Source organism: Narcine bancroftii, chromosome 4, assembly GCF_036971445.1.
Source record: "Narcine bancroftii isolate sNarBan1 chromosome 4, sNarBan1.hap1, whole genome shotgun sequence".
NCBI classification, from domain to species: Eukaryota; Metazoa; Chordata; class Chondrichthyes; order Torpediniformes; family Narcinidae; genus Narcine; species Narcine bancroftii.
The window spans coordinates 318,697,000-318,724,204 of record NC_091472.1 but is presented as its reverse complement, the minus strand read 5'-3'; the positions used below and the strand labels follow the sequence as shown (position 1 = coordinate 318,724,204).

Below are 27,205 nucleotides of genomic sequence, written 5' to 3'. Positions count from 1 at the left end.
TACCTTTCCTGAAGCCAGTGAGGACACAAAGATCATCACCAATCCCCCAGGAATCTCTTCACTCATTTCTTGAAATAATCCAAGGGATATCCTGTCCTGCCCTTGCCATAGCAATAACAATGTTTGATGTGACATTCTCCATTCTAGTTTTTTGGAGTAACAGAGAATGTAAGAAAAGGAAATGGTTTGAGATGAAAAATAGTCAAATGAGATGCAAGTCAGAAAAGTTATAATGTAAAAATCTTAAGCCACGTCTCAGCAGCCGTGTTTCAGAATTGGATCCAGCTTTGGGTTTTAATCTTTTCAGTTTGCACTTATTTTCCCTCCATGTTTTTTATAGCTCGATATGATGTAAGATGGACTTGTCGAAATGCCAGAGACGACTGTGGGAAAGAAGAAGAAAAAATGTCATCTTGAAGCTTCAAGAATGTTTGTACTAATCTCCTCAGCCACAGATTTCAAGGCTGATTGTACATTCAGTGGCTTCATGTAGCTGTTATGTCTAAAATGAGAAAATAAACGTTGATTTTGAACGATTGGCATGTTTATGTTTTTATTAATAGATGTACTGCAGCCAGCGGAGGGTAGAGAGTGAAAGGACGTAAAGCCAATGTAGAAATGTTGGGATGAACAGAGAAGTGGACGTTGTGGCCCATTACAGAGACCAGGCTGCAAGGGTGACTGGATGGGCAGCCCTTTGTTCCTTCGCTGTACATTTTTAGATATGAGAGAGAGGTGAAAGAGTTAGAAATGTTGCTTTGATAATCAAGGGAGAGTCTCACCGAGATGACCCAAGGGTGAGGTAGAGAAAGGTGTACTCGCTCTGATTACACAAAACTCTACATCTCCCAATAGCCACCAGGAAGTGGAAGAACATGTATGTAGACGAATTATAGAAATTTGCAAAAGCAACAGGGTTGGCATAATTTCCCCAGTTTTGACTGGGACATCGTGCCAGCGACTTAGATGGGGCAGAATTAAAGTGTATCCAGGAGAGTTTCTTGAAGCAGCATGTGAATTGCCCAACCAGGAAGGGCAATATCACACCTCATTCAGGCAAATGGAGTTAAACAGGAAAATCTGCAAATGCTGGGGAAGAGCACCTCCTATTCCAGCAAGACAGCATTAATATTTCCTCCTCCCCCGCCCCTTCCTTTTCTTCTATCAGAGCTGCCCTCTTGAACCTCTGCCCTCCTCCCCACTTCCACCCAGCACTTTTATTTGCTATGGATGTTGCATGACTTGCAGGGTTACTCTAGCACATTTGTGAGTTTCACTTGGGTTGGGAAATTATCCTGGCCAGACTGGAGTTGGAAGAAGGTACTATATTAGGGAAGGGTATTTCTAACATGATGAGCTGGAGAGAGGGGGAATTGATTGGAAGCAGATGTTTTCCAGCAAGCCCAAAATTGACATGTGGAAGTTGTTCAAAGACCAACAAATTACAGGGATGGCAAGGTCCAAGAAACTTGGATGATTTAATCAAAAGTTTAGGCCATATGTCAACAACAATCAGACAGGGCTCAGGCAGAATGTAAAAATTGTAGAAAGATCTCAAGCCCAGGCATTAGGAAGGCCAACAGGGACCATGAGATATCCTTGGTGACCAGAATTAAAAAGAATCCCCTCACGTTGAATAATTATTAAAACCAAGAGGATAGGTCCACTCAAGAACCAAGGAGGGAATTCTTGCTTGGAGTCAGAGGAAGTGAGCATGGTATTAAATGAGTTCTTTCGATCAGTATTTCCCAGGGAGAAAGACATGGACAGTGTCGGGGGCGTCATGAGGAGGATGCTCATGTGTTAGGACATGTGAGATTAACAAAGTGATGGTGTTGGGTCTTTGGAAGTGTACAGGTAGCCTGGGCCTGATGGTATCGATTTCAGCTTACTGAAAAAGGCAAGTGAAGTGATTGCAGGGACTGTCGGACTCTGGCTTTACCTTACTCTTAATTTAGTCTATGTGTGGTCTGAGTCCAGCGTGTTCTTTGAATGAAGTGATAGGAGAAGGTATTCGGTTCGACAGTCAGTTTATTACACAGCACAAGAATAAAACTTAACAGAGCTCTGGGTCAGTCGTTAGTTCATAGGTCACCTGCACAGTGAGCTTTTCCCCAAGACTGACCCCTATTGTCCAGTTGGCTCAGTTTATATAGATCAACCTTATACAGAACAAAAGTTAGCTTCCTTTGCTAGATTTCATTATCATACAGAACAAAAGTTGTCTTCCTTTGCTAGATCTTTTTGCATAAGGGTTATCACAAGTCATCTCCTGTTTTGCAGATATCTGGGGAGTAGCACTCCCATCTTAATCCTCCAAGCCAGACTATCCTGTTGATTGGATCAGAAATTAATTCATCCCCAGATATTTCTAATCACCATTCTGTCCCTGTCTGGCCAATTTCTGCTGTTCTCTTTAACACCTCCTCCTGCCTTAATCTTCCTCCTAGACTGGTTTTCCATTCCCTTTGTTTCTTGCAGGCCATTCTTTGTTCTGGTCTGGCCTGTGTCTCCTGTGCTACCCCCCACCTCCTTCAGTTGGAGCATTCCTCCTAAATCGTTTTATGCATTTCCTCTCCCTGTATTTGGGAGCAGACATTTTTGCTCAGCCAACTTTGCTCCATGCTGTGATTGCCACTTAATCACATTCCTCTTTTCCCCTGAACCATGCAGTAAATATAAACTTATTAATTAATCATTTCTTTCATAATGTTTTAACCTCTAGATTCCAACAGGACTTGGGGAAGATCTTTGTATCCTCACCAGCTACAGGAAGGGTCCCAGGGGACTGGAGAGTGGCACGTGTTGCCCTTTTGTTCGAGAAGAGAAAGAGGGCTAAACCAGAAAATTGGCGGCAACATCCTTGGCAGGAACAGGATTTCTGTGAATTTGGAGAGCAACAGCCAGACTGGGGAAAGTCGACATAGCTCTGGGGGGAAGGTCATGCTGTACCATGCCTGTCCATGGTCTCATGCACAGCCAGGGTGAGACCACCTGCAAATTGGAGGAACCACACCTCATCTTCCATCTGGGCACCCTCCAACTAGATGCCATTAACGTCGTCTTCTCTGGTGTCCATTAGAAACCTTCCACCCCCCCCCCCCCCCCCCCCGCCCACCCTGTCTCATTTCTCCCAGCTTTGTCTATCTCTTCCCTTGTCCCTCTCTTCTTTCACGGAGCCAAAATCAATTCTCACCTTTCCTCTTATCATATCCAATTAACACCTTTTGTATGTTGGTCTGGACTCCTCCCCCGCCAGTCTTTCCCCTTTGAAAAACACACCAAAATGTTGGTTCTTACTACATCGCAGTGTCTGCAGAATTCAGAATCAGAATTTATTGTCACGAACAAGTCATGAAATTCGATGTTATGCGGCAACATCGTAGTCCAAATGTTTATATAAACCACCTTACAAATTAAATAAAAATAAAATGCTGAAATAAAACTTAAAAATTGAAAAGTTTAAATTGAAGACATGTCTGAAAGACTGCGATACCAGCTTCAAGGAGCAAAATATTGATTTTGTTGAGTAGAAATGAAGAAGCATGGGGAAAAGTTACTGGTCTGGGGTGGTCTGGGCCACCAAACAATAAGATTACAGTAGCACAGGCAACGATCAGATAAATAAGTGATGCCATGTAAGAATGGATCAGTAATGGTCATTGGGGACTTTAACCTACATGCTGATTAATCAAATAAGTTTGTCATGGTAGTATTGAGGGGGACTTCATAGATCGCATCCTTGATAGTTTTCTTGAAGGGCATGCTGTGAAAGCAACCAGGGAACATTATCTTGCATCTGGTCCTGTGCAACGAGGCAGGTAAAATGAATGATCTTGTAGTTGGTGATCCTCACGGAAAGTGATCACGGTATGATTGAGTTTCAAATAATTGATGATCAGTCTGGAAATGACCTTGTCATCCTGCCTCATTACACACATGGACTGTGCTGTTCTCGACCTAGCAATTCTAGCAGGTGTTTTTCCTTCCTCTGCATTTGTTCATTGCAGAATTTATCACCAACCTTTAGTTTTCACCCAATCACAGACACTCCTTTTGTTTCTTTTCATCCCTTCTAATTCTCTGCAATTGATGTTGCAGATGACACTGAACTGTCTGGTCTTGTCGAGAGTGATGGTGGCCAAAGACTGCAGCAGGATATTGATTGTTAGGCAGAGGAATGGATGATGGAATTTAATATAGAGAAGTGTGAGGTGTGGCATTTTGGTACAACCTCCACAATGAATGTTAGGGATCTGGGGAATCTTGTGGAGCAGAGAGATCTCAGAGTGCAGGTACAGAATTTACCTTGAAAATGGTCACAGGTAGACAGGGTGGTCAAAAGGCTTTTGGCACCTTGGCCTTCATCAGTTAGAGAAGTTGGGAGGTCACATCCAATTGAGTAAGATGTTGTTGAAGCCCCATTTGGGGTATTATGTTCAGTTTTGGCCACCTTGCTGGAGAGGGTCCAAAGAAGACTGATGTGGATATCGCCAGGACTCGGGGGCCTGAGGTACAAGGAGTGGTTGAGCAGATTAGGGCTTTGTCCCTTGGTGCGCAGGTGGATGAGGGGTGACCTCACAGAGGGGGACAAGATCACGAGAGGAATAGATCGGGTGAACACAGAGTCTTTTGCCCAAAGCAGGGGAATTGGTTACAGAAGTTACAGGTTTAAGGTGAGCTGGGGGGGAGATTTATCAGGAATTTGAGGCGTAATTTTTTACACAAAGGATGGTGGGTGTGTGGAGCGGGCTGCCAGGGGAAATGGTTAAGGTTGGTACTATTGCAAGGTTTAAGAATTATTTCGACAGATAGATGGATGGGATGGTTTTCAAGGGACATGGGCCAAAAGCAGGCAGGTGGAACTATTGTAGGAGGGAATGTTGCTGGGCGTGAACACATTGGGTGGAAGGGCCTGTTTCCTTGCTGAGTAACTCCATGTGGTTTTATAATTGTGTTCCCAGTTCTGAAGGAAGGTTTCCCTTACATATTGCTTCTCTCTGCACAAATGCTGTTTTTCTACTTTTATTTACATTGTACTAAACATCTTAAACTATGAAGACTCTGGAGTCTTGGTGTTATAGTGAGTGAATTTAAAAGTTTACTTAGTTTTGGCCGTGGCACAGTCACCAAAAGCAAACTGCTTGTGAATGCTGAACAGGTGAGAATGTGAGGAGTCCAACTCTCTGCTGGTTATACAGCAACCATCCGAGGTCAATCTGAGGAAGAAGAGCAAGGTCCAGGAGACTTCTGTGAAGAAGAATTTTAAACCGAACAGATTGCTCAACAGCAGGTGAAAAAGATGAACATCTGAAGGCAGAGGAGTGAGGAGGACAAGTGAGTCAAGACAGAAACAAGCATTTGCTGAGGGATTCATTCAGGGGGAAAGATGGGAAAGGGTGAGTTACATTTAATAATGTAAACCTCGATCAAATCTCCCCTCATTCTTCAACGCTCCAGGGAATAAAGTCTGAACCTGTTTAACCTTTCCCTCTAACTCAGTTCCTGAAGACTTGGAAACATCCTAGTCAATCTTCTCTGAACTCTTTCAGTATTACTGATACTACCCTTCCTGAAGTTCGGTGACCAGAACTGCACACAATATTCAAAATTTGGCCTCATCAATGTCTTAAACAACTCCTGGACTCAATACTTTGATTTATGAAGGCCAAGATGCCAAAAGCTCTCTTTACAATCCTATCCACCTGTGACGCCACTTTCAGGGAATTATGTCTCTGTATTCCTAGATCCCTCTGTTCTACCGCACTCCTCAGTGCCTGACCATTTATCGTGTATGTCCTACCTTGGTTTGTCCTTCCAAAATGCAACACCTCACATTTCTCTGCATTAAATTCCATCTGCCATTTTCTGGCCCATTTTTCCAGTTGGTCCAAATCCTTCTGCAAGCTTTGAAAACCTTCTCTGCATTAAATTCCATCTGCCATTTTCTGGCCCATTTTTCCAGTTGGTCCAAATCCTTCTGCAAGCTTTGAAAACCTTCCTTACTGTCCACAACGTCTCCAATCTTAGTGTCATCTGCAAACTTGCTGATCCAATTGACCACATTATCATCCAGATCATTGATATAAACAACAAAGGTCCCAGCACCGATCCCTGAGGCACACAACTCATCACAGGCCTCCAGGCTGAGAAGCATCATCCACTAGCACTCTCTATCTTCTCTCATTCAGCAATTTTGAATTCAGTTTACAACTTGTCCATGGCTACCTAGTATCTGAACCTTGTCAAAGCCCTTACTAAAGTACATATAGACAACATCCAACAACCTTCCCTTCATCTGCTTCAGTGGTTTTCAAGTTGTCTCACCAAACTCACTGTAAGGGATTGCTTAAGGTGGGATGTGAGTGGGAAGGGAAGATTGAGAACCATTGCACTAGACCCAATTGTTACTGAAATATTTTGCTTGAGAAAAATCGTCATTGGCCCATTTCCTTTGGAGTTCTGAAACCGTGCACATGACGAGTCAATTAAGTATGATTAAAACTGGTTTTCAAACTTTTTCTTTCCACTCACATTCCACCATAAGTAATCCCTTACTAATCACAGAGTGTGATGGTACAGATCTATCACCAATGTATATAGTGTATATAGTTACAGTATCTAGACTGTGCTTACAGCGATTGGCTGAGAGCTAAGCCACGCCTACTGTCTGGGCCTTAAAGGGTTGTGTCCCTAGCCAGGTCGGATCATTCCGGACTGGTCGGCCACCTGTGAAGAGCTCCTGTCTTTTGCTAATAAAAGCCTTGGTTTGGATCAACGTCTTTGATTCTTTTGACGAGCTCTACACAGAGCACCTGTGGCATAGGGATTGCTTAAGGTAGAATGTGAGTTTAGGGGGGCAGTTTGAAAACCACTGATCTACTTTCTTGGAAACAATCTCGAAAAACTATAAGATTCATGGAACACGACCTACCATGCTTAAAGCCAAGCTGACTATCATTAATCAGCCTTTGACATTCCAAATACGTATACCCAATCTCTCAGAACACCCTCCAATAATTTGCCCACTACTGATGACCGATTCACTGGCCTGTAATTTCCTGATTTACTTTTGGTGCCTTTTCTAAACAATAGAACAACATGAGCTATCAATCTTCCGCACCTCACCCGTGGATAAGGAAGGATGTTTTAAATATTTCTGCCAGGGCCCCTGAAATTTCTACACTAGCTTCCCTCAAGGTCCGAGGGATTATCATGTCAAGCCCAGGAGATTTATCTACCTTTATTAGCTGTAAGGCATCAAGTATCTCCTCATCTTTAATCTCTACATGTTCCATGACACTACTGCTTGTTTCCCCTTCCTTCCTTATTCACTCTGCCAGTTTCAAGAGTAAATACTGATGCAAAGAAACTGTTTGCGATCTCCCCCTTCTCTTGAGGCTCCACTCATAGACGATCACTCTGATCTTCTACGGAATCAATTTTGTCCCGTACTATCCTCATCATACTTGTAGAACCCCTTTGGCTTTACCTTCACATTATCTGCCAAAGCAACCTCATGTCTTCTTTTTGCTCTTCTGATTTTCTACTTAAGTATTTTCTTATATTTTCTCTACTCTTCTAGTATTTCATTTGCTCCTTGTTGCCTATACCTGCTACACACCTCCCTCTTCTTCTTAACCAGATCACCAATATCCCTTGAAAACCAAGATTCCCAATGCCTGGTAACTTGTTCTTGTCAGGATTAAAGGCAAAGTTACCAAACTCAGCACTCTCAAAATTTTACTTTTGAAGGCCTTTCACTTACTGAACACGTCCTTGCCTGAAAACAACATCCCAATCCACTCTTCCTAGATCCTTTCTCATTTCCACAAAATTGGCCTTTTTCCAATTTAGAATCTCAACTTGAGGACCAGACCTAACCTTATCCATAATTAACTGGAAACTAATGACATTATGGTCACTGGAACCAAAATGTTCACCTACATAGACTTCTGTCTCCTGACCTGCCTGGTTCCCTAATAGGAGATCAAGTATTGCATCCTCTCTCATTAGTACCTCTAGATATTGAGGTAGAAATCTTTCCTGAACACAGTTAACAACTCCAAGCCATCCAGTCCTTTACAGTGTAGGAGTCCCAGTCAATATGTCGAAAGTTAAAATCTCCAACTATCATAATTTTCTGCTTCTTTCTTTGGTCTGCTATCTGCCAACAGATTTTCCCCTCCAATTCTCTCTGTCTACTGGGCTGTCTATAATGCACCCCTATCAGTGTTGTCACACCTTTCCTGTTCCTCAACTCCACCCATATATCCTTTGTAGATGAACCCTCTGGGCTGTCCTGTCTAAGCACAGCTGTGATATTTTCCCTGACTAGCAATGCCACTCCTCCCCCTTCCATCCCTCCTCCTCCACCATGTCTGAAACGATGGAACCCCAGAACATTGAGCTGCCAGTCCTGTCCCTCCTGCAACCAAGCCTCACTCATTATAGCAATAATGTCATAATCCCACATGTCAATCCATGCCCTAACCTCATGCCTTTCTGACAATACTCCTTGCATTGAAATAAATGCAAATGAGAAAATTTCTTTCACTTACAAATCTTTGATTTCTGTCTATACGTACAGTCAAACTTCAATAATCTGGAATATGAATGACTAGTGGTGCAGGACTGGAAAATGTTTGGTACTCTCTGATGTTATTCCAATTAATAGCCCAGTTCACCTTTTTTAGTAAGAACCTGGAAGAGAACATCAATCATGTTGCCCAAATTGTACATCGTACGTACCCCTCGATTCCTACATATTCATATACAGTACCTTGATTACGTTTTTATGTTTCCATTACTTCCCCTGGCAGATATTCCAGGCGGCTACCATTCTCTTTGCAAACACCTCTCATCACCTTCAACACATGGAGTTTAATCCGGATTAGTGTTAGGTGATATATTTGGGAAGGACAAACCAGAAGGGTGAGTACGGGGTTAATGGTTGGTTACTTAAGTGTGGATGAACAGAGGAACTTTGGGGTCCAAATCCATATATCCTTTAAGGTCACCGCACAGTTGAGAAGGCCTATGGGATATTGAGCTTCATTAATAGGGGGGGTTGCTTCAAGAGTTGAGAGGTCATGTTGCAACTCTACAAATCTCTGGTGAGACCACCCTTGGAGCATTGTGTTCAGTTCTGGTCACCTCATTACAGGAAGGATGAGGAAGTTATGGAAAGGGGCCAGAGGAGATTTACCAGGATGTTACTTGGATTAGAAAATAAGTCTAACGAGGCAAGGTTAGCAGAGCTGGGACTTTTCTCTTTGAAGCAGAGAAGGATGAGAGGAGACTTGATAGAAGTCTACAAGATAATGAAAGCATAGATAGGGTGGGCAGCCAGCACCTGTTTCCCAGGGCAGGATCAGCAAACACCAGAGGACATGGGTGCAAAGTGAAAGGAGGGAAGTTTAGGGGAGATGTCAGGGGTAATTTCTTTTTACACACAGGGTTGTGGGGGCCTGGAATGATTTGCCAGGGGTGGTGGTGGAGGTTTAAACATTAGGGGCATTTAAGAGACTCTTAGACAAGTACATGGATAGAAATAAATAGAGGGTTACAAGGTAGGGAGGTTACTGGATAAGGAAACTTTTTTCCGGACTATATGGGTTTGCACAACATCGAGTACTGAAGGCCCCTGTACTGTGCTATATTGTTCTCTGTTCTAGTGTGACACTTGTACACCGGGTAAAGGGTTCATTATTCCTCATCCTACCTTTATGACACCATAAAAATCTTCCAGTGAACCCAGTGAGTTCTATGTGAATGCAAAAGTTGTCCCACAGCTGAGCCAGACCCCGAACGATTGGGCTTCCAAACAGGATTATTTGGAGTTTTACTGCACCAGAACCATTAACACTTTCTCTTCAGAAACTGAGACATTATTCATATATTTTAATAGATAACAATCTCATTTCAATGCTATTACAGGACGTAGAATTTCTGGTGAATCACTTGGAATCTGAATTAAAAGAATATTAGTGTTCAGAGAACTGTTTAAACCACTGTGGCGATTCGATCTCATTTCACGGGTGTTCAGATGATTTAGTAACAGTAATTGAGAAAGTGAAAGCATTCCCATGCCACTATTCAGTACCGGTTGTCGTTGGTTTCACGGCCAGCGCTGGTCGAACCATGGAGCAGTATTCCACGACCACACGAATTTCAGTCATGACCTTTCTCTGATGGCGCCTCGAGCAGCTCTTGGCATCACACAGTCGTCACCCTCATCACCAGTTCCCGGTCTGTACTTGTTTGGTACCTCTGTTCATTAGGCCTCAGGTGACTGAGAATGTGCAAGATGGTGTACGCACAGTAATGAGTGGACACAGATAACATTGGTCGATTGCCATGGGGACTGTTTGGTGTCCTGGAAGAGTGCTCAGTCCCTGAGTTCCGATTCCGGTTTGTGTTCTCCTTCTGATCCTCAATGTCCTTAGATTTTTCATAGTTCATAACCTTCCACTGTTGGTTAACAGCTTGCCAGCGTTTAAATATACGATAGACAGATGGTCCCTCATGAATAATCAATCCTGAAAAAAACAACAAAGAGCCCATCAAACCATCTGTCACCTTTGCTGGAGACTTGCTCAATGTAGCTTCCTCGTGTACAAGTTGTCAGAGGGAGCCAGAATGGTTCTGGAGTCCTTCCCACTGACGGGCAGCAGACATTGTCGTTAACACAGTCTTTACGTTTGTAGATGACAGTGAAACTGGTGGTACACTGAGTACGAAGAATGTTATCTGAGATTGGAGCATGACTCGAGGGGACAGATTCCATGAAAGGGGTAATGCAGGGAGAGAGGGTGAAGAGGCTTTTGGCAGAAGTGTCTAGTGGAGAAAACGTTAAGTACAGAACCAGGGATGCCAACTAGCCAGGACATTGGTGAGGCCCTACAATACACGGTCACCAGAAAGAGGAAAGATGTATTTTAAACTGGAAAAGGTGCAAACTCCGGGTGGGGGGGTGGGGGGTTACAGACTCCAGGGGGTGGGGGGAAGGTTACAGAATCCAAGGGGGTTACAGATTCTGGGGGATTACAGATTCTGGGGGATTACAGATTTCGGTGGGGGCTACAGACTCTGGGAGGAGGGAATTTACAGATTCTGGGGGGGGTTTACAGACCACATAAAGGGGGGGTATTACAGTCTCCAGGGGGGATGGAAGGTTACAGATTCCAAGGGTGGGGGTAAAGACTCCAGGGGGGATTACAGACTTGGGGGGGTGGTTACAGACTCCGGGGGGGGGTTACAAACTCAAGGGGGGATTACAGATTTCGTGGGGGTTACAGACTCTGGGAGGAGGGAATTTACAGATTCTGGGGGGGGGGGTTTACAGACTCCGGAGGGGGTGGAAGGTTACAGATTCAGAGGGTGGGGGTGAAGACTCCAGTGGGGGGTGTTACAGACTTGGGGGCGGTTACAGACTTGGGGGGGGGTTACAGACTCAGGGGGAATTATAGATTCCGGGGGGAGGTTACAGATTCTGGGGGGGGCAACAGACTCTGGAAGGGGGGGAATTTACAGACACTGGGGTAGGGGGGGTTACAGATGGGGGATTGCAGATTCCGAGGTGGGGGTTCACAGACTACATAAGGGGGTGTTACAGACTCCTGGGGCAGGGTTTGTTACAGATTCCAGGGGACAGGGGTTACAGACGGGGTTTTACAGACTCTGGGGCGGGTAATGGACTCAGGAGGGGTTAAAGATTCAGTAGGGGAATTACAGACTCGGAGGGTTTACAGACTCTGGGGGTGGGGTGGTTACAGGGCAGTAACCACAGCAGCTATGATGGAATTGTTATTATTGATCTTTAGTTATTAAAAATATTTCTTAGCCAAGGCTTTATGGGTGGACAGGGTCACATTCACAGACACACACAATTACACTCAGAGTTGCAAAATCTGGTAAACAACCCAATAAAACTAGAAGTGTTTGTTCATTGAAATATCTCGGGCAATGGGGTTGCTCAAGGAGGGCATCTAATTAAACAAAAGGCCCTGCTTGTTTACCCATGTTGTTAGAATGGAACCTCAGAGGGCAGCTGTTTAAATAAAGCTTTTACTTGTGATCAGCAGACAATTCAGAACCCATATAAACTTATAAACTTCTGGAAGAAATAAACTTCAAACAGAAGCCAGCGGTGATAATATGTCAGGTGATTATGCCATTTCGAGAGGTATGTTTAATATTACCGAACCAAAAACATCTTTTATTTATAACCATAGAATGCTATAGCACAGAAAACAGGCCATTTGGCCCTTCTAGTCTTTGCAGACCATTGTTCAGCTAGACCCAATAACCTGCTCCCATTTCTTAACCCTCCAGACCTCTCCCATCCATGTCTCTATCCCATTTATTCTTAAAACTCAAGATTGAGTCCACACCCAATCAGACATCAGACGGCAGCTCGTTCTGAGTGAAGAAGTTCCCCCTAATGTTCCCCTGAGACCTTTCCTCTTTTACCCTAAAGCCATGTCCTCTCTTATTTATCTCTCCTAAATCTCACTGGAAAAGGCCCACTGACATTAACCCTATCTATACCACTCATAATTTTGTAAACCTCTATCAAATCTTCCTTATTCTTCTTTGTGCCAAGGAATAAAGTCCTAACCTGTTTAATCTTTCCCATCTTTCCCTGTAATGAAACCTGCAACATCCTAGTAAATCTCTGAACTCTTTCAACCTTATTGATATCCTTTCTGCACACAATATTTCAAATTTGGCCTCATCATCTTACATAACTTTATCATAACATCCCAACTTTTATACTCAATATTTGATTTATGAAGGCCAAGATGCCAAAAGCTTTCTTTACAACCCTGTCCACCTGTGACACCACCTTCAAGGAACAATGTACCTGTATCCCCAGGTCTCTTTGCTCTTCCGCACTCCTCAGTGCCCGATCATTTACTGGGTACGTCCTTCCTTGATTTGCTCTTTCAAAATGCAACACCTCACACTTGTCTGCATCAGACCTCGGATGTGCAAAGGGACCTGGGTGACCTCGTGCAGCGAAACCTAAAAGTTAATGACTAGGTGGGATTGGTAGTGAAGAAAGCGAATGCTATGTTGGCATCATTTCAAGAGGAATAGGGTACAAGAGTAAAGAGGTGTTGATGAGACTCTATGGGGCTCTAGTGAGATCTCATTTGGAGTAAACTGTGTGCAGTTTTGGGCCCCTTATCTTAGAAAGGATGTGATGTTGTTGGAGAGGGTGCAGAGGAGATTTACTAGGATGATTCTCGGAATGCAGGGGCTAATGTACGAGGAACGTTTGGCAGTTCTTGGGTTGTATTCATTGGAGTAGAGGAGAATGAGAGGAGATCTCATAGAGACATTTTGTATTTTGAAAGGTTTAGATAGGATGGATGCGGGCGGGTAAGATGTTTCCCTTGGGGGGGGGGGGGTCAATCAAGAACAAGGGGTCATAGTCTGAAAATTAGAAGTTATCCATGTAAAACAGAGATTAGGAAAAACTTTTTTAGTCAGAGGGTCATGGATCTGTGGAACTCGCTGCCACATACAGCAGTGGAAGCCAGATCACTGGGAGTATTTAAACAAAAAATAGACAAGTATCTCATTAGTGAGGGCATCAAGGGATATGGGGAAAAGGCCAGAAATTGGAACTAGTGTAGAGTAGCTTTGTGTAGATTTATGGAACAGACTCAATGGTCCAAGTGGCCTGCTTCTGTTCTTTTATCTTGTGTGAATCCATTTACTGGCCCATTCTCCCAGATAGTCCAGATCCTTCTGAAAGCTTCGAAAATCTTCCTCACTGTCCACAACACCTCCAATCTTAGTGTTCATCAGCAAACTTGCTGATCCAATTTACCATGTTATGATCCAGATCATTGATATAGACAACAAACAAACATGGAACCCTGAGGTGCACCACTCGACACAGGCCTCCAGTCTGAGTAGCAACCATCCACTCACCACTACTCTCTGGCTTCTCCCACACGGCCAATTTCAAATCTAGTTTACAACCCCTCTATGGATACCTAGTGTCTGAACTAACCTCCCATGTAGGACCTTGTTGAAGACATTACTAAAGTCCATGTAGACACATCCACAGCTCTTCTTTCATCAATCTTCTTGGTAACTTATCATATAACCACTTACAGCACAGAACAGGCCAGTTCGGCCCTACTAGTCCATGCCGTAACAAATCCCCACCCTCCTAGTCCCATTGACCAGCACCCGGTCCATACCCCTCCAGTCCTCTCCTCTCCATGTAACTATCCAGTCTTTCCTTAAATGTAACCAATGATCCCGCCTCGACCACGTCTGTCGGAAGCTCATTCCACATCCCTACCGCCCTTTGCATAAAGAAATTTCCCCTCATGTTCCCCTTATAATTTTCCCCCTTCTATCTTAAACCATGTCCTCTAGTTTGAATCTCCCCCTTTCTTAATTGAAAAAGCCTATCCACATTTACTCTGTCTGTCCCTGTTAAAATCTTAAACACCTCGATCAAGCCCCCCCCTCAATCTTCTACGCTCCAGAGAAAAAAGCCTTAGTCTGCACAACCTTTCCCTGTAACTCAAACCTTGAAATCCTGTCAACATTCTCGTGAACCTTCTCTGCACTCTCTCTATTTTGTTTATATCTTTCCTATAATTTGGTGACCAAAACTGTACACAGTACTCCAAATTTGGCCTCACCAATGCCTTGTACAATTTCATCATATCCTCCCTACTCTTGAATTCAATACTCCGATTGATGAAGGCCAACATTCCAAATGCCTTCTTCACCACACCATCTACCTGAGTATCAGCCTTGAGGGTACTATTTACCATCACTCCTAAATCCCTTTGTTGCTCTGCACTCCTCAATTGTCTACCATTTAATGTATATGACCTATTTAGATTTGCCTTTCCAAAATGTAACACCTCACACTTATCTGTATTAAATTCCATCAGCCATTTCTCAGCCCACACCTCCAGCCTTCCTAAATCACCTTTTAATCTACAGTAATCTACCTCACTGTCCACAAGACCACCAATCTTTGTATCATCTGCAAACTTGCTGATCCAATTCTCTACCCCTACTTCCAGATCGTTAATATATATAACAAACAATAGTGGACCCAGGACCGATCCCTGAGGAACTCCACTAGTCACCGGCCTCCAATTGGACAAACAATTTTCTACCACTACTCTCTGACACCTCCCATCCAACCATTGCTGAATCCATTTCACTTCCTCCTCATTTATACCTAATGCCTCCACCTTTTTTCCTAACCTCTTGTGGGGAACTTTGTCAAAAGCTTTACTAAAGTCTAAATAGACAACATCCACAGCTTTCCCTTCATCAACCTTTTTTGTGACCCCCTCGAAAAACTCAATCAGGTTTGTCAAGCATGATCTACCCCTGACAAAACCATGCTGACTACTACCTATCAATCCCTGTACCTCCAAATATTTGTAAATACCATCCCTCAGAACACTTTCCATCAACTTACCCACCACAGACGTCAGACTCACGGGCCTATAATTCCCAGGTTTACATTTAGACCCTTTCTTAAACAGCAGAACCACATGTGCCACCCTCCAATCCTTTGGCACTACCCCCCGTGGCCAGTGACATCCTACATATCTCTGTTAATGGCCCCACTATCTGTCCACCAGCCTCCCTGAGTGTCCTTGGGAATATTTTGTCCGGTCGCGGAGATTTATCCACCTTTATCTTTTTCAACACAGCCATCACTACCTCCTCGGTTATCCTTATATGCTTCATGACCTCCCCACTATTTTTCTTTACCTCAACTGGTTCAATATTTTTTTCCCTAGTGAATACCGAGGCAAAGAAATCATTCAAAATTTCCCCCATTTCCTCTGACTTCTCACTCAGCCTACCCTCGCTATCTACAAGGGGTCCAATTTTATCCCTCTCTAATCTTTTACTTTTAATGTACTTATAGAAACCCTTTGGATTTATTTTTACTCTGTCTGCCAACGCCTCTTCGTGCCTTTTTTTGGCCTTTCTAATTTCTTTCTTAAGATTCCTTCTACACTCCTTGTAGTCCTCCTTCAAATTCTCAGCTCCCTGTTTTTTATACCTCTTGTACACCCCCATTTTTCTCCTAACCAAATTTCCAATATTCCTCGAAATCCAAGCCTCCCTATGACTTCCAGCCTTTCCTTTGATCCTCACTGGGACATAACTACTCTGTACCCTCAAAATTTCTTTTTTGAATATCCTCCATTTTTCATTTACACCCTCACCTGAAAATATCCTGTCCCACTCAATACTCCTCAAATCCCTTCTTATTCCTTCAAAATTTGCTTTTCTCCAATCCAGAACCTCAACTTTAGGCCCCTCCTTGCTCTTCCCTAAAACTACCTTAAAACTAACAGAATTATGATCACTAGACCCAATTGGATCTCCAACATTAATGTCTGATACCTGATCTAGCTCGTTCCCTAACAGGAGATACAGTATTACACTGTCCCGAGTCGGTTCTTCTACTAATTGATTCAGAAAACAATCTTGAACACTTCGACTTCCTCGATAAACTCAACTAGATTTGTTAAGCACGACCTACCACACACAAACCCACAATGACTGTCCTTAATCAGCCCATGGCTGTCCAAATACCTATATATCCCGTCTCTCAGAACTCCTTCCAATAATTTACCTACTACTGACGTCAGGCTTACCAGCTGATAGTTACCTGGTTTACTTTTGGAACCTTTCTTAAAAAGTAGGACAATATGAGCTACTCTCCAACCATCCGGCACCTCTCCTGTGGCTAAGAACATTTTGAATATATCCATCTGGGCCCCTGCAATTTCAACACTTATCTCCATCAAGGTCCGAGGGAATATCATATCTGGCCCAGTGGATTTCACAACAATCACCTCCTTCTCTTTAATCATAAATGTCATGACATTTCTATTTGTGTCCCTTCCATCCATAAGAAAAATATACCAGTTTCTTGAGTAAATACTTAAGCAAAACAACTGTTTAAGCTCTCCCCCATTTTGTGAGGCTCCATACATAGTTGACCACTCTGATCCTCGAGGGAACCAATTTTGTCCCTCGTCATCCTCTTAACATACTTGCAGAAACCCTTTGGATTGACCTTCACATTATCTGCCAAAGCCCCCTCATGCCTTCTTTTTGCCTCCTGATTTCCATCTTTACTATTCTCTTACATTTTCTATACTCTGCAAGTACTTTGTTTGCTCCTTGTTGCCTATACTGATTATGAACCTCTCTCTACTTCTTAATCCTATCACCAATATCCCTTGAAAATCAAGGTTCCCTATGCCTGTTAATTTTGCCTTTAATTCTGGTAGGAACATGAAAACTCTGCCTTTGAAGGCCTTCCACTTGCCAATCACATTTGCCAGAAAACACCTTATTCCAGTCAACTCTTCCAAGAGCCTTTCTCATTTCCACAAAATTGACCTTTCTCCAATTTAGAATCTCAACTCGAGGACCCGACCTTATCCTTCTCCATCATTAACTTGAAACTAATGACATTATGGTCACTGGATCCAAAATGCTCACCTACATAGACTTCTGCCACCTGTCCTGCCTGGTTCCTTAATGGGAGATCAAGTATCCTCTCTCGTTGGTACCTCTATATATTGATTTAGAAAACGTTCCTGTACACATCTGACGAACTCCAAGCCGTCCAGCCCTTTTACAGGATTGCATCCCTATTTACTATGCATAAAGTTAAAATCTCTGACTACCCCAACTTTCTTACTACGGTCTGCTACCTCCCGACAGATTTGCACCTCCAATTCTCTCAGACTATTGGGTGGTCTCTCATACAAGCCCATGAATGTGCTCACACCTTTCCCATTCCGAGGTGAGTCGATAGTGCTGTCCTGTCTAAGCACAGCTGTGATATTTTCCCTGACTAGCATTGCCTCTCCTCCCCCTTTCATCCCTCCCCCTCTAAACCTTGGAAGCCCGGGATACTGAGCTGCCAGTCCTGCCCCTCTGAGGTCAGAAATGCCATAACATTCAGACTGACAGTGGCCACAAAAGGGATGACCCACTTTGCAGCTTCTCTTCATCAAGAGAGAGAGCAGTGGCTACGGTGCCATTTTAAATAGCTACTAGTGACTGACAATAATTCTGGGTAAAAGAAACCAAGATCCTTCTTGTTTCTGGATCGTAACCATTGAAAACAGTTACTTCGTCAGACTCATACCTGAGTTTGTGAAATCATCGTGGAAGAAAACATAGATTCTGAAATCTCCATCCAAGAGAGGGAAATCATTCATATGAAGAAACAATTCTCTGAAAACAACTCTACAAGAATTTTGTGAGTGTTGAGAAGTCTGAGGCCTCACACCGCTCCATAATTACTTCTGAGCAACAATTTAAAGAAGCTGAGTTTCAAAACAAAACTGACTGAAATTTAAAATTGTCTTCTTTTTACAATCGTACCTAAACGTAATGGTTTTGGGTTTTACCCCCCCCCCCCCACCCCCCACCCCACACACACACACACATGCATAGTGGGGTTAAGTTTACATTTAAGTAAGAAGTGTTCTGTTATTAATAGTTATTAATAAAAATTATTGTTTTGAAGATACCTTTGGGTTGGTGAATTTCTAGTGCTGCTGTGGTCTGGTACGTAACAGGAGCGGAATAGCGAGGGGCTCAGGCGTCTGAGGGACTCACGCAGCCTGCCGACGACATGGTTGGGGGACCCGTGAGGGCTGCTGGAGACTGGCTCATGAGAACCAGTTATCAGACAGAGTCGAAGTTCGAGAGGGCACTGACGGCAAGGAGGCCTCCTGATTGTATCGGAGGTTGGGCAGCCGATGGATCGAACAGGAATCCGAGCAGCTGCAGGAGGCCTGGAGGTGAATCCACGGACACTCAGTGACTCTGAAGGAATTCTCTTTGGTTTCTCTTTCTCCCATTGTTGGGGCCCCGGGAGATATTCATGGTGACTCTGTGTTTGCCTTCTGGCAGGCAGAAGTTAAAGTATGTCATAGATATTATATTTTTAATATATTATTTTGAGACAATAAAAGGAGCTTTGAACTTCAAAATAAACAATTATTTTGACCCAGAATTAAGATAGGAAGAAATACAAAATAAATATTGAGACGTACAAGATCCTTGGGTGTCACAACAAGATTAACATTGAGATATTTTCACTTTGGGGAGAATGTCAATCCAGGGAATGTTGTTACAAGGTCATTTCAATACCTACAATGTTTTAAATGATCTGGCAAGAACAGTGTTGGTTATTTAACTCAAAGGGGCATCAAAATATCTTCTTGAAGAAGTGGGGAAAGAATTCTCTGCCCCAGAATGTTTTGGGGACTAGATCATGAGAAGTGCTTAAGGTGGAGTTGGATCATTTGTTAAAAATTTGGGGAATTGAGGGTTTTGGGGATTTGGCGGAGAGGAGAGCTTGAGGCCTGGGATCAGGCCTGGAGCACATTGAATGGCAGTGCAGGCTCCAGGGGCCCTCAGCTCTCATTTCCTTGTGTCCTTTCTTGAATTCAGAAAATTCTGGAGAAGTTATGGCTCATGAACTGTGACTTCATCAGAAAGTCACCGATGAGAGGTAATATTTCAGACTGATGGACTTCCAGCAAATCATTGAACTGAAATATTTTCTCACGTGTCGTGTCACTACTTGAATTTGCTGAAAAATTCCAGCATTTCTGGTTTTCTGATTTTTAATTCTAGACAGCATTGTATTGGAGAAGAGTTCATTCCAAGTCAGTATTCATAGAGCAGCTCTCTTGAAATCGAGCCTTGAGGAAGCAGATTAATTCTTGACAGTATTTGAGTGACAGAGTCATGTAGAATAGAACCTAGATCCTTCGGCCAAGTGTGTTCCTACTAACCATCAATGTCCACAATAATCCCTCCCATTCACCAGCACTATCCAGATCTACACACCTTGCTGATCCATGGACAAAAAGCAAGCCACTGGAGTGCTCTGAATGCCAACTTGGTCGTCATGCACGAGTTTAGTGGAAGGGCATGTTCGGTACTCTGAGACTCTAGTGCTCTTCTGGAAGCTTCTTCAATGTGAGAGGCAGCGTGTTCCAAACTTCAATCATTTTCTGGATGAAAGGTGTCTTCCTCAGATTGATAGATTATGGGCCAGTCCAACACAGGATCAGGCCTTCCAGTCCATGTGTCTGTGCTAAGCTCTGCTACTTGCACGTGATATGTACCTGCCCATTCCCTCCAATATTCACCTGTCTGTGTGACGCTTCTTAACCACCACTTCTCCTGGCAGCCTGTGACAGGCACCCAGCGTTCTCTGTGTAAAAAGTACCTTGCACCACAACCCCACATATCTTCCTTAACCTTCCCTTCCCCCCCCCCCACCCATTTTAAATGCATCCTCCAGTGACGAGAAACTTGGGAAACGTTCGTTACCAGTTCCAAACAGTATGTGTACAGGAGCAAGCATGAACCTCTCCACTGAAAGTGACAGCCCACAGCTCAGTTCTAAATAATACCAGCCAGAAAAAGAAAACAGTTAGAACCATACAACTCTACAGCACAGAAAACAGGATGTTTGGCCCTTCTAGTCTGTGCTGACCATTATCCTGCTAGTCCCATTGACCTGCTCCAACTCTATAACCCGCCAATCTATTCCAATATATCCTAAAAACACACGATCGAGCCCGCAGTCACCACATCAGATGGCAGCTCGTTCCACAGTCCCACCACTCTCTGAGTGAAGAACTTTCCCCCTAATGTTCCCCCTAAAACTATGTCCTCTCGTATTTATCTTCCCCAATCCAAGTGGAAAAAGCCAACTCACATTGACTCTGTCTATACCCCTCATAATCTTTTAAACCTTGATCAAATCTCTCTTCATTCTTCCTCGCTCCAAGGAATAAAGTCCTAACCTGTTTAATCTTTCTCTGTAACTCCAGCCACATCCTTGTAAATCTTCTCTGCACTCTTTCAATCTTATGGATATCTTTCCTGTAGTAAGGCAACCAGAACTCCACACAATATTCCAAATTTGGTTGAAATAGATAATAGTTTGTGAAGTTTAATCCGGCAAGTGTGAGGTGTTGTACTTGAGGTGGTCGAAGGTCAGGGGAATGTAAACTGTGAATGGCAGGGCTCTGAAAGGCATTGATGTGCAGAGGGATCTGGGGTCCAGGTCCCCATTTTCATAAAAGAGGCCACAATAATAGGTTGATAAAGAAGATGCATGAGATGTTTGATTTCGTTGGGCTGGACTTTGAGTATAAAAGTCAGGTCGCGTTGCAGTGATATAAAACTGGTTAGAGCACACCATGGAATACCGTGTGCAATTCTGGTTGCCCCGCCCCACCATGTGGAGGCTTTGGAAAGGGGACAGAAGAAGTTTACCAGGATGTTGCCCGGTTTAAGATTCAAGATTCTTTTATTGTCATGTAATAAAACAGGTGTAATATTACACAAAGTTGACGTAAGGCAGACAAAGATTTCTCATCAACAGAAATTGCCTGGTACCTCTTACGGTCAGAGAAAGAGGAGCAAGAAAGATCCCCCCCCAGAGTCACTGAGTGTCCATGGAGTTTCCATAGCCATAAGTCCAAACACTTGGCAATCTGAGCTTCAGCTTCAGATTGCCAGATCAGAGCAGAACCTCTGACACAATTAAAAAGCCCTCGGCACCCTCTTGCATCATATAACCATTACAGCAGAGAAACGGGCTGGTTCAGTCCCTCTAGTCCATGCCGAACACCTACTCCTGGTTCCGATACCTGGTACCCTTCATCTAGTCTTGAACCAGCCTCCAGCAGCCCACAACCTGCATGGATTCCTCTCCTCTCCACCACCTGTGTGTTCTTCAGCCTCAGAGCTCATCACTGGTCTGCTGCTGTGGTCATCGTCTCGTGTGTTGTCTCCTGTGTTTCTCTTTCTCAAACGGGGAGTGAGGTCTCCCTGTCTTCTGGTCCCCTGCGCCAGTCTTCCACTTCCCTGGAGACTGCAACCCCTCGTGTTTGCTGCCAAACACAGGTGCCGTCATCCTGGGTCCAGACCCTGCGGTCGCAAGATTTTAAAATAAACCACCGTCAGCCCCTTTAACAGGCCGTTTAAAGCCTGTACAGAACGTGGTTGGACTGGGTGGTATGACCCTGCGGAGTAATGTTGTGTCTCCTCTCTCCACTCTCTGTGGGTCCGCTCTGTTGCACAGCTCCTGTGGCAAGGTATGAGCTCTGGGGTGCGGTGGAGCATCAGAGGCTGAGGGGTGAGCTAATAAAGTTCATAGCATGAGAGAGGCATTGATAGATGGGGGGAGTTTAAAGATGATGGATGCCTCGAACAGGCGGGCAGGATTAGTAGTGGAAGCAGTTTTCTAGATAGACACATAAATGTGCAGGGAATAGAAGGAAACATAATCTGCTGGGAGAGGCTGGTACAGCAAGGTCGTTAAAAATATGGGCACGGGGTGTAAGAAAACCAGGGTTATGGGGTGTGGAGAAAGTATAGATTGATCATTGATTCAGTTTACATAGGTTAGCACTACATCATGGGCTGAATGGCCCATCCTGTCCTGTACTATTCAAAGCCTGCATATTCATGGATCTATCTCAGCCACCCTGCTTTGTTTTTCATGTAGTCGATAGGACACAAAAAGAACAATTAAACTTGACCACTTCATAGGGAAGGAGGCCCAAAAACTTTGATCAGAGACCTTAGCCAAAAATACAGCTGAGAATGGCATCTCTTCAATGCTGCTATCATTGAGCATCAGAGAACATCAGAGCACAGAAACTGGCCCTATCACCCCTCTGGTCTGTGTTTATATTATTCTGCCTGGTCCCACTGACCTGCACCCTCTGTACCCCTCCCATCCATATCCCTCTGTACCCCTCCCATCCATGTACCTGTCCAAATTCTTAAAATGTTAAAATTGAATCCACATTGACCACTTCAGCTGGGAGCTCATTCCACACCCCCACCACTCTCTGTGTGAAGAAGTTCACCCTCACGATCCCCCTAAACTTTTCCCCTTTCACCTTTAACCCATGTCCTCTGGTTTGTATCTCACCGACCCTTAGTTGAAAAAGCCTATTTACATTTCCTCTGTCTGTACCCCTCATAACTTTAAATACCTCAATCAAATCTCCCCTCATTCTTCTTCACTCCAGGGAATAAAGTCCTAACCTTTTTAACCTTTCCCTGTAACTCAGTTGCTGAAGTCCGGGCAACATCCGAGTAAATCTTCTCTGCACTCTTTCTAATTGATATCTTTTCTGCAGTTCGGTGACCAAAACCGCACACAACCCTCCAAATTTGGTCTCACCAATGTCTTATACAACTTTACCATCACATCTCAACTCCTGGATTCAATACTTTGATTTATGAAGGGCAATGTGCCAAAAGCTCCCTTTACGACCCTGTCCACCTGTGACGCCACTTTCAGGGAATTATGTATCTGTATCCCCAGATCCCTCTGTTCTACCGCACTCCTCAGTGCCCGACCATTTACTGTGTACGTCCTTTCTTACATGGTCCTTCTAAAAACATACCCATCAGATCACCATTAAATCTCCCCACCCCTCAAAACATTGCACCTATGATCTCTAGTTCCAGACTCCCATGACCTGGCAAAAAAGATTCCAACTATCTAGACACCTCATCATTTTGTAAAATCTAATCTAGCTAACATTTAACTTTGTAGTAAACAAGGGGTCTGTGGGTGCTGGAAATTCCTGAGGAAGGACTCAGGTCTGAACCATCGATGCTGCCCTGATCTACTAAGTTCCTCCCAGCAGTTTGGTGTTTAGTGCAGAGTGGAAAATATATCTTCAGCCATAACCTGATGATGGTTACAAACCTCCAAGGCTCTTTCTGTGTTAAAAGCTAGTTGGTGAACAATGGCCAATACTGAAATCAAACTTGCCTCAAATTACACATGTTTCATCCCATCCAGATCTTTTTCCCCATCCAAAGTCTATCTCACTTTTGGAACATATCCCTTCTGGTCCATTGTGGCAATCACATGCAGGACATAGGAAATTCAAGTTGGAGCTGTTCATTCATCCCATCGACCAGCCCAACCTTCAATAACTTAGCTTCACTCTCTGTACAATGTCCATCTGATTCCTTTAAGATAGAAAAAAGACTCATCAATTGTTGTCTTGAATACACTCAGCAATTATGCTGCCAAGGCCCTCGTGTTTAGAGAATTCCAAAGAAGACATTGCTTCTCATTCCAATTCTGAATGGCTGGGTCTTTATTTTGAGACTGCCCTCAATTTGGGACCCAGCTAGAGGAATCACCATCCCTGCACCCACCCGGCCAACCCCCTCAAGAATGTCGTATCATCAATGAAAACCTACCAATGCAGACAATGTCCATGAATCCGTACATTCCATAGCAGATCTGGAAGAGGAGGTCCTGTCTCTGCCATTTTGCTGATGGACTGATTGTTGACCAGATCAACCAAGAAATACTCGCGATGAGGAACAAGGAGCCAAGGATTGCAGCTGCAATCTGTACTCTCTCAATCACTGTCAGGGATATTGCCTGCCACTGAAGGGGGAGCAGAAAGAGATCAAAGTCTTTATTGTAGGAGGACTGTGCATAGTAATGAGGGCTTCTGGCCGTTTGCTTCCATAACACACACTTATATAAAGGCTGCACATTAGACTTTGGCAAAGAATATTCACATAGCGATCGTCAATGAGTATGGATTTGCAAAATATAAAGGTAGAGAAGGGTAAATTCAGGGGGGTTAGGGCAGAGGTTTATGGAGGGAGTTCTGGGGAAAAGGCAATTGGAAGACAGTCCCAAAAAAACTGAAGAAATGGTGATTAATGTGGATTTTTCAGTACGAATTAGTACAATTTGTGGAAGGTTGACTGAAGAAATGAGAAGAGATCTCACGGCCCTTGGAACCTGTAAGATCATGCCTGATTCTGTATCAGCTACATTTTCCTGCTTGATCCCAATATCTTCTGGTTTGCCTGTGGTCCAAAATTTGATTTCATCCTCAATATTCTCAATAACCTGGCATGTGAATCTATTTAAAGTAGAGAACATAGAAATCTCTCCTTATCTCAGCTAAACCTTATTGGAATCTCCATCTGCCAAACTAAGGAATCATCCCTTCAGCATCTACTCTGTCAACCACTCCCAGAATCTTCATTGCCTCAGTTGGATCTTCTCTTTCTCTCTCTCTCTCTCTCTCTCTCTCTCTCTCTCTCTCTCTCTCTCTCTCGCTCGCTCACTCTCTCTTTCTCTCTCTCTCCCACCCCCTTCCCCTCAAATACAGACAACTTTGAGTAAACCTGATTCCAAGAATCAAATGTGAATCTCAGCTCCACAGGTGGGCATCCACCAAAACCAGTGAAGATTGGACAATTTCAGAAAACTTTATATTTTTGTATTTTAATCCTCATACAATTCAGACCAATATATTCATTTCTCCTCTAAAAGGAGAAATTTTCCTCCTGCTTTCGAGTATTGTGTTCAGTTCTGGTCACCTCTGGGGCAGAGGAGATTTACCTGGATGTTGTCTGGATTGGGAAACAAGTCTAATGAGGCAAGGTTAGCGGAGCTGGGACTTATAGAGGTCTACAAGATTATGAGAAGCATAGGTAATGCGGGCTTGAAGTAACATTCTGGAAACCCCATGACTCTGCTAACTGTTGGAATTCCTGTGAGTTGTAACATTGTCATCGATGACCTTTTTTGGTATGCCTTGTCTTGTAAACACTGTTTTCATTTTGTGGATTACAGCGGCTGAGGTGATGCAGTGCAGGCGTTCAATTTCAAAGTATCTGCTGAGGTAGTCACATATGACAGTGTAGTACTCAGAGTTGCAGGCGAATAGATCTGTTGCTACATCCTGCCATGGGTTCTCTGGAATTGCCTGTGGGAGCTTGGGTTCCTCGGTGTTGGCATTGCGGTGTGTTTGGCATATGTCACACTTCATTACTGTTTCCTCTATCTGTTGACTCATGCCTGGCTAAAACATTATGTCCCTAGCCTGTGTTTGCTTTCCTCCACTCCAAAATGTCCCGTGTGTATACACTGTAGAAGGTCTCTTCTGAGCTTCTGTGGAATAATTATCTTCTCACCCTTTAGAAGGTCTCTGTGATCTCATTGCAGTGGTTCCAGTATTCGCTGATTTGTGGGTGACACCTTTTCCTCGTCTCTGGCCAGTCTGACCGAATTACCTGCTTGAGGGTGGGCAGTGCTCGTCTTGGGCTGTGGCTGCCTTGATGTCACCTAGCCGGTCTGCACTCACAGGAGCTGCACTGAAACGGTGTGTACCTGTGTCTCCATAGCCTCAGATAGTGAACTGTCCTCGTCATCCATGGATTTTCCTGACAGTGTGTCGGCTGCCGGGATCTCTTTGCCTGGTCTGTGGATAAGTGTTACACTGTACTTCTGCAGTGTGAGTATCAGGTGCTGTAGACAGGGTGGTGCGAGGGCTAATGGCTTGTGGAATATTGTCTCTAATGGCTTGTGGTCTGATTCCACAGTTACTCATCGCCCGTAGGTGTATTCATGGAATCTCTTACACCCGTTTAGGACTGCATAGAGCTCCTTTACAATTTGAGTGTCGATTTGTTCCGTGTTATTAAGCAGCCTTTTCTTTAAATTTTTTTTGTTTTTTCACACTATGAACCATACTGACCAAAATACACACAAACATTTCCCTCTTGAATATACACAGTGTCATTTTCTCCCCTTTTCCCCCCTCCCTTCCCTCCCTCCTTGTTATTAAGCAGCCCTGATGCATATGCAACTGATCTGCCTTCCTGCATGATGCCTGCACCCAGGCCCATTTTTCGACGTGTCCACTTGGAGGGTCACTTCCTTTTCAAGATCGAGATAGGCTAACACTGGCCCCAGTTCCGCTGTGATCATGGTCTTCATCTGCAGAAACGCTTTCTCATGGGTTTGAACTCTGTGTCACGTCTTAGCAGCTGTCTGAGCGGTGTACTCACCTCGGACAGGTTGGGAGCGAATCTGGCGAGGTAAATCATCACGCCAAGGATCATCTCCAGCTCTGCCTCGTTTTCTGGTGGCTGCATGTCCCTGACAGCTTTTACCTTGAAAGGGTCTGGCTTCAGGCCATCGGCCCGAAGTAGCTCATTTTGGACATACAGATACGGCATTTGTCCGGGTTTAGCCGCACCCCTCTCTCTCTGGTCCGGCTGAGCATGGTTCTGACGTTACGGTCATGCTCCTCTCTTGTCTTTCTGAACACGATGATGTCATCCA

At 44.0% G+C, this 27,205-nt stretch overlaps 2 protein-coding genes across 6 annotated transcripts in view; one reads left to right on the top strand and one right to left on the bottom strand.

Annotated features, from left to right (window-relative positions):
• xrcc5 (X-ray repair complementing defective repair in Chinese hamster cells 5) overlaps positions 1 to 536 on the top strand; it is a 144,719-nt gene extending 144,183 nt beyond the window's left edge. For 4 of the 5 annotated variants that reach the window (XM_069936097.1, XM_069936095.1, XM_069936096.1 and 1 more), the window contains one exon: positions 341 to 536. In XM_069936097.1, coding sequence (XP_069792198.1) covers positions 341 to 355 — 15 coding nt within the window. In that variant the 3' untranslated portion in view covers positions 356 to 536. The remainder of the gene's footprint in view (positions 1 to 340) is intronic. The other variant, XR_011356885.1, reaches the window with a different exon arrangement.
• Positions 537 to 9,888: 9,352 nt separating this feature from the next.
• LOC138762327 (E3 ubiquitin-protein ligase MARCHF4-like) overlaps positions 9,889 to 27,205 on the bottom strand; it is a 35,155-nt gene continuing 17,838 nt past the window's right edge. The window contains exons 3-4 of the mRNA XM_069936094.1: positions 24,310 to 24,502; positions 9,889 to 10,541 (exon numbers count right to left, since the gene is read on the bottom strand). Of these exons, the coding sequence (XP_069792195.1) occupies positions 10,219 to 10,541; positions 24,310 to 24,502 (516 nt within the window). The 3' untranslated portion in view covers positions 9,889 to 10,218. The remainder of the gene's footprint in view (positions 10,542 to 24,309; positions 24,503 to 27,205) is intronic.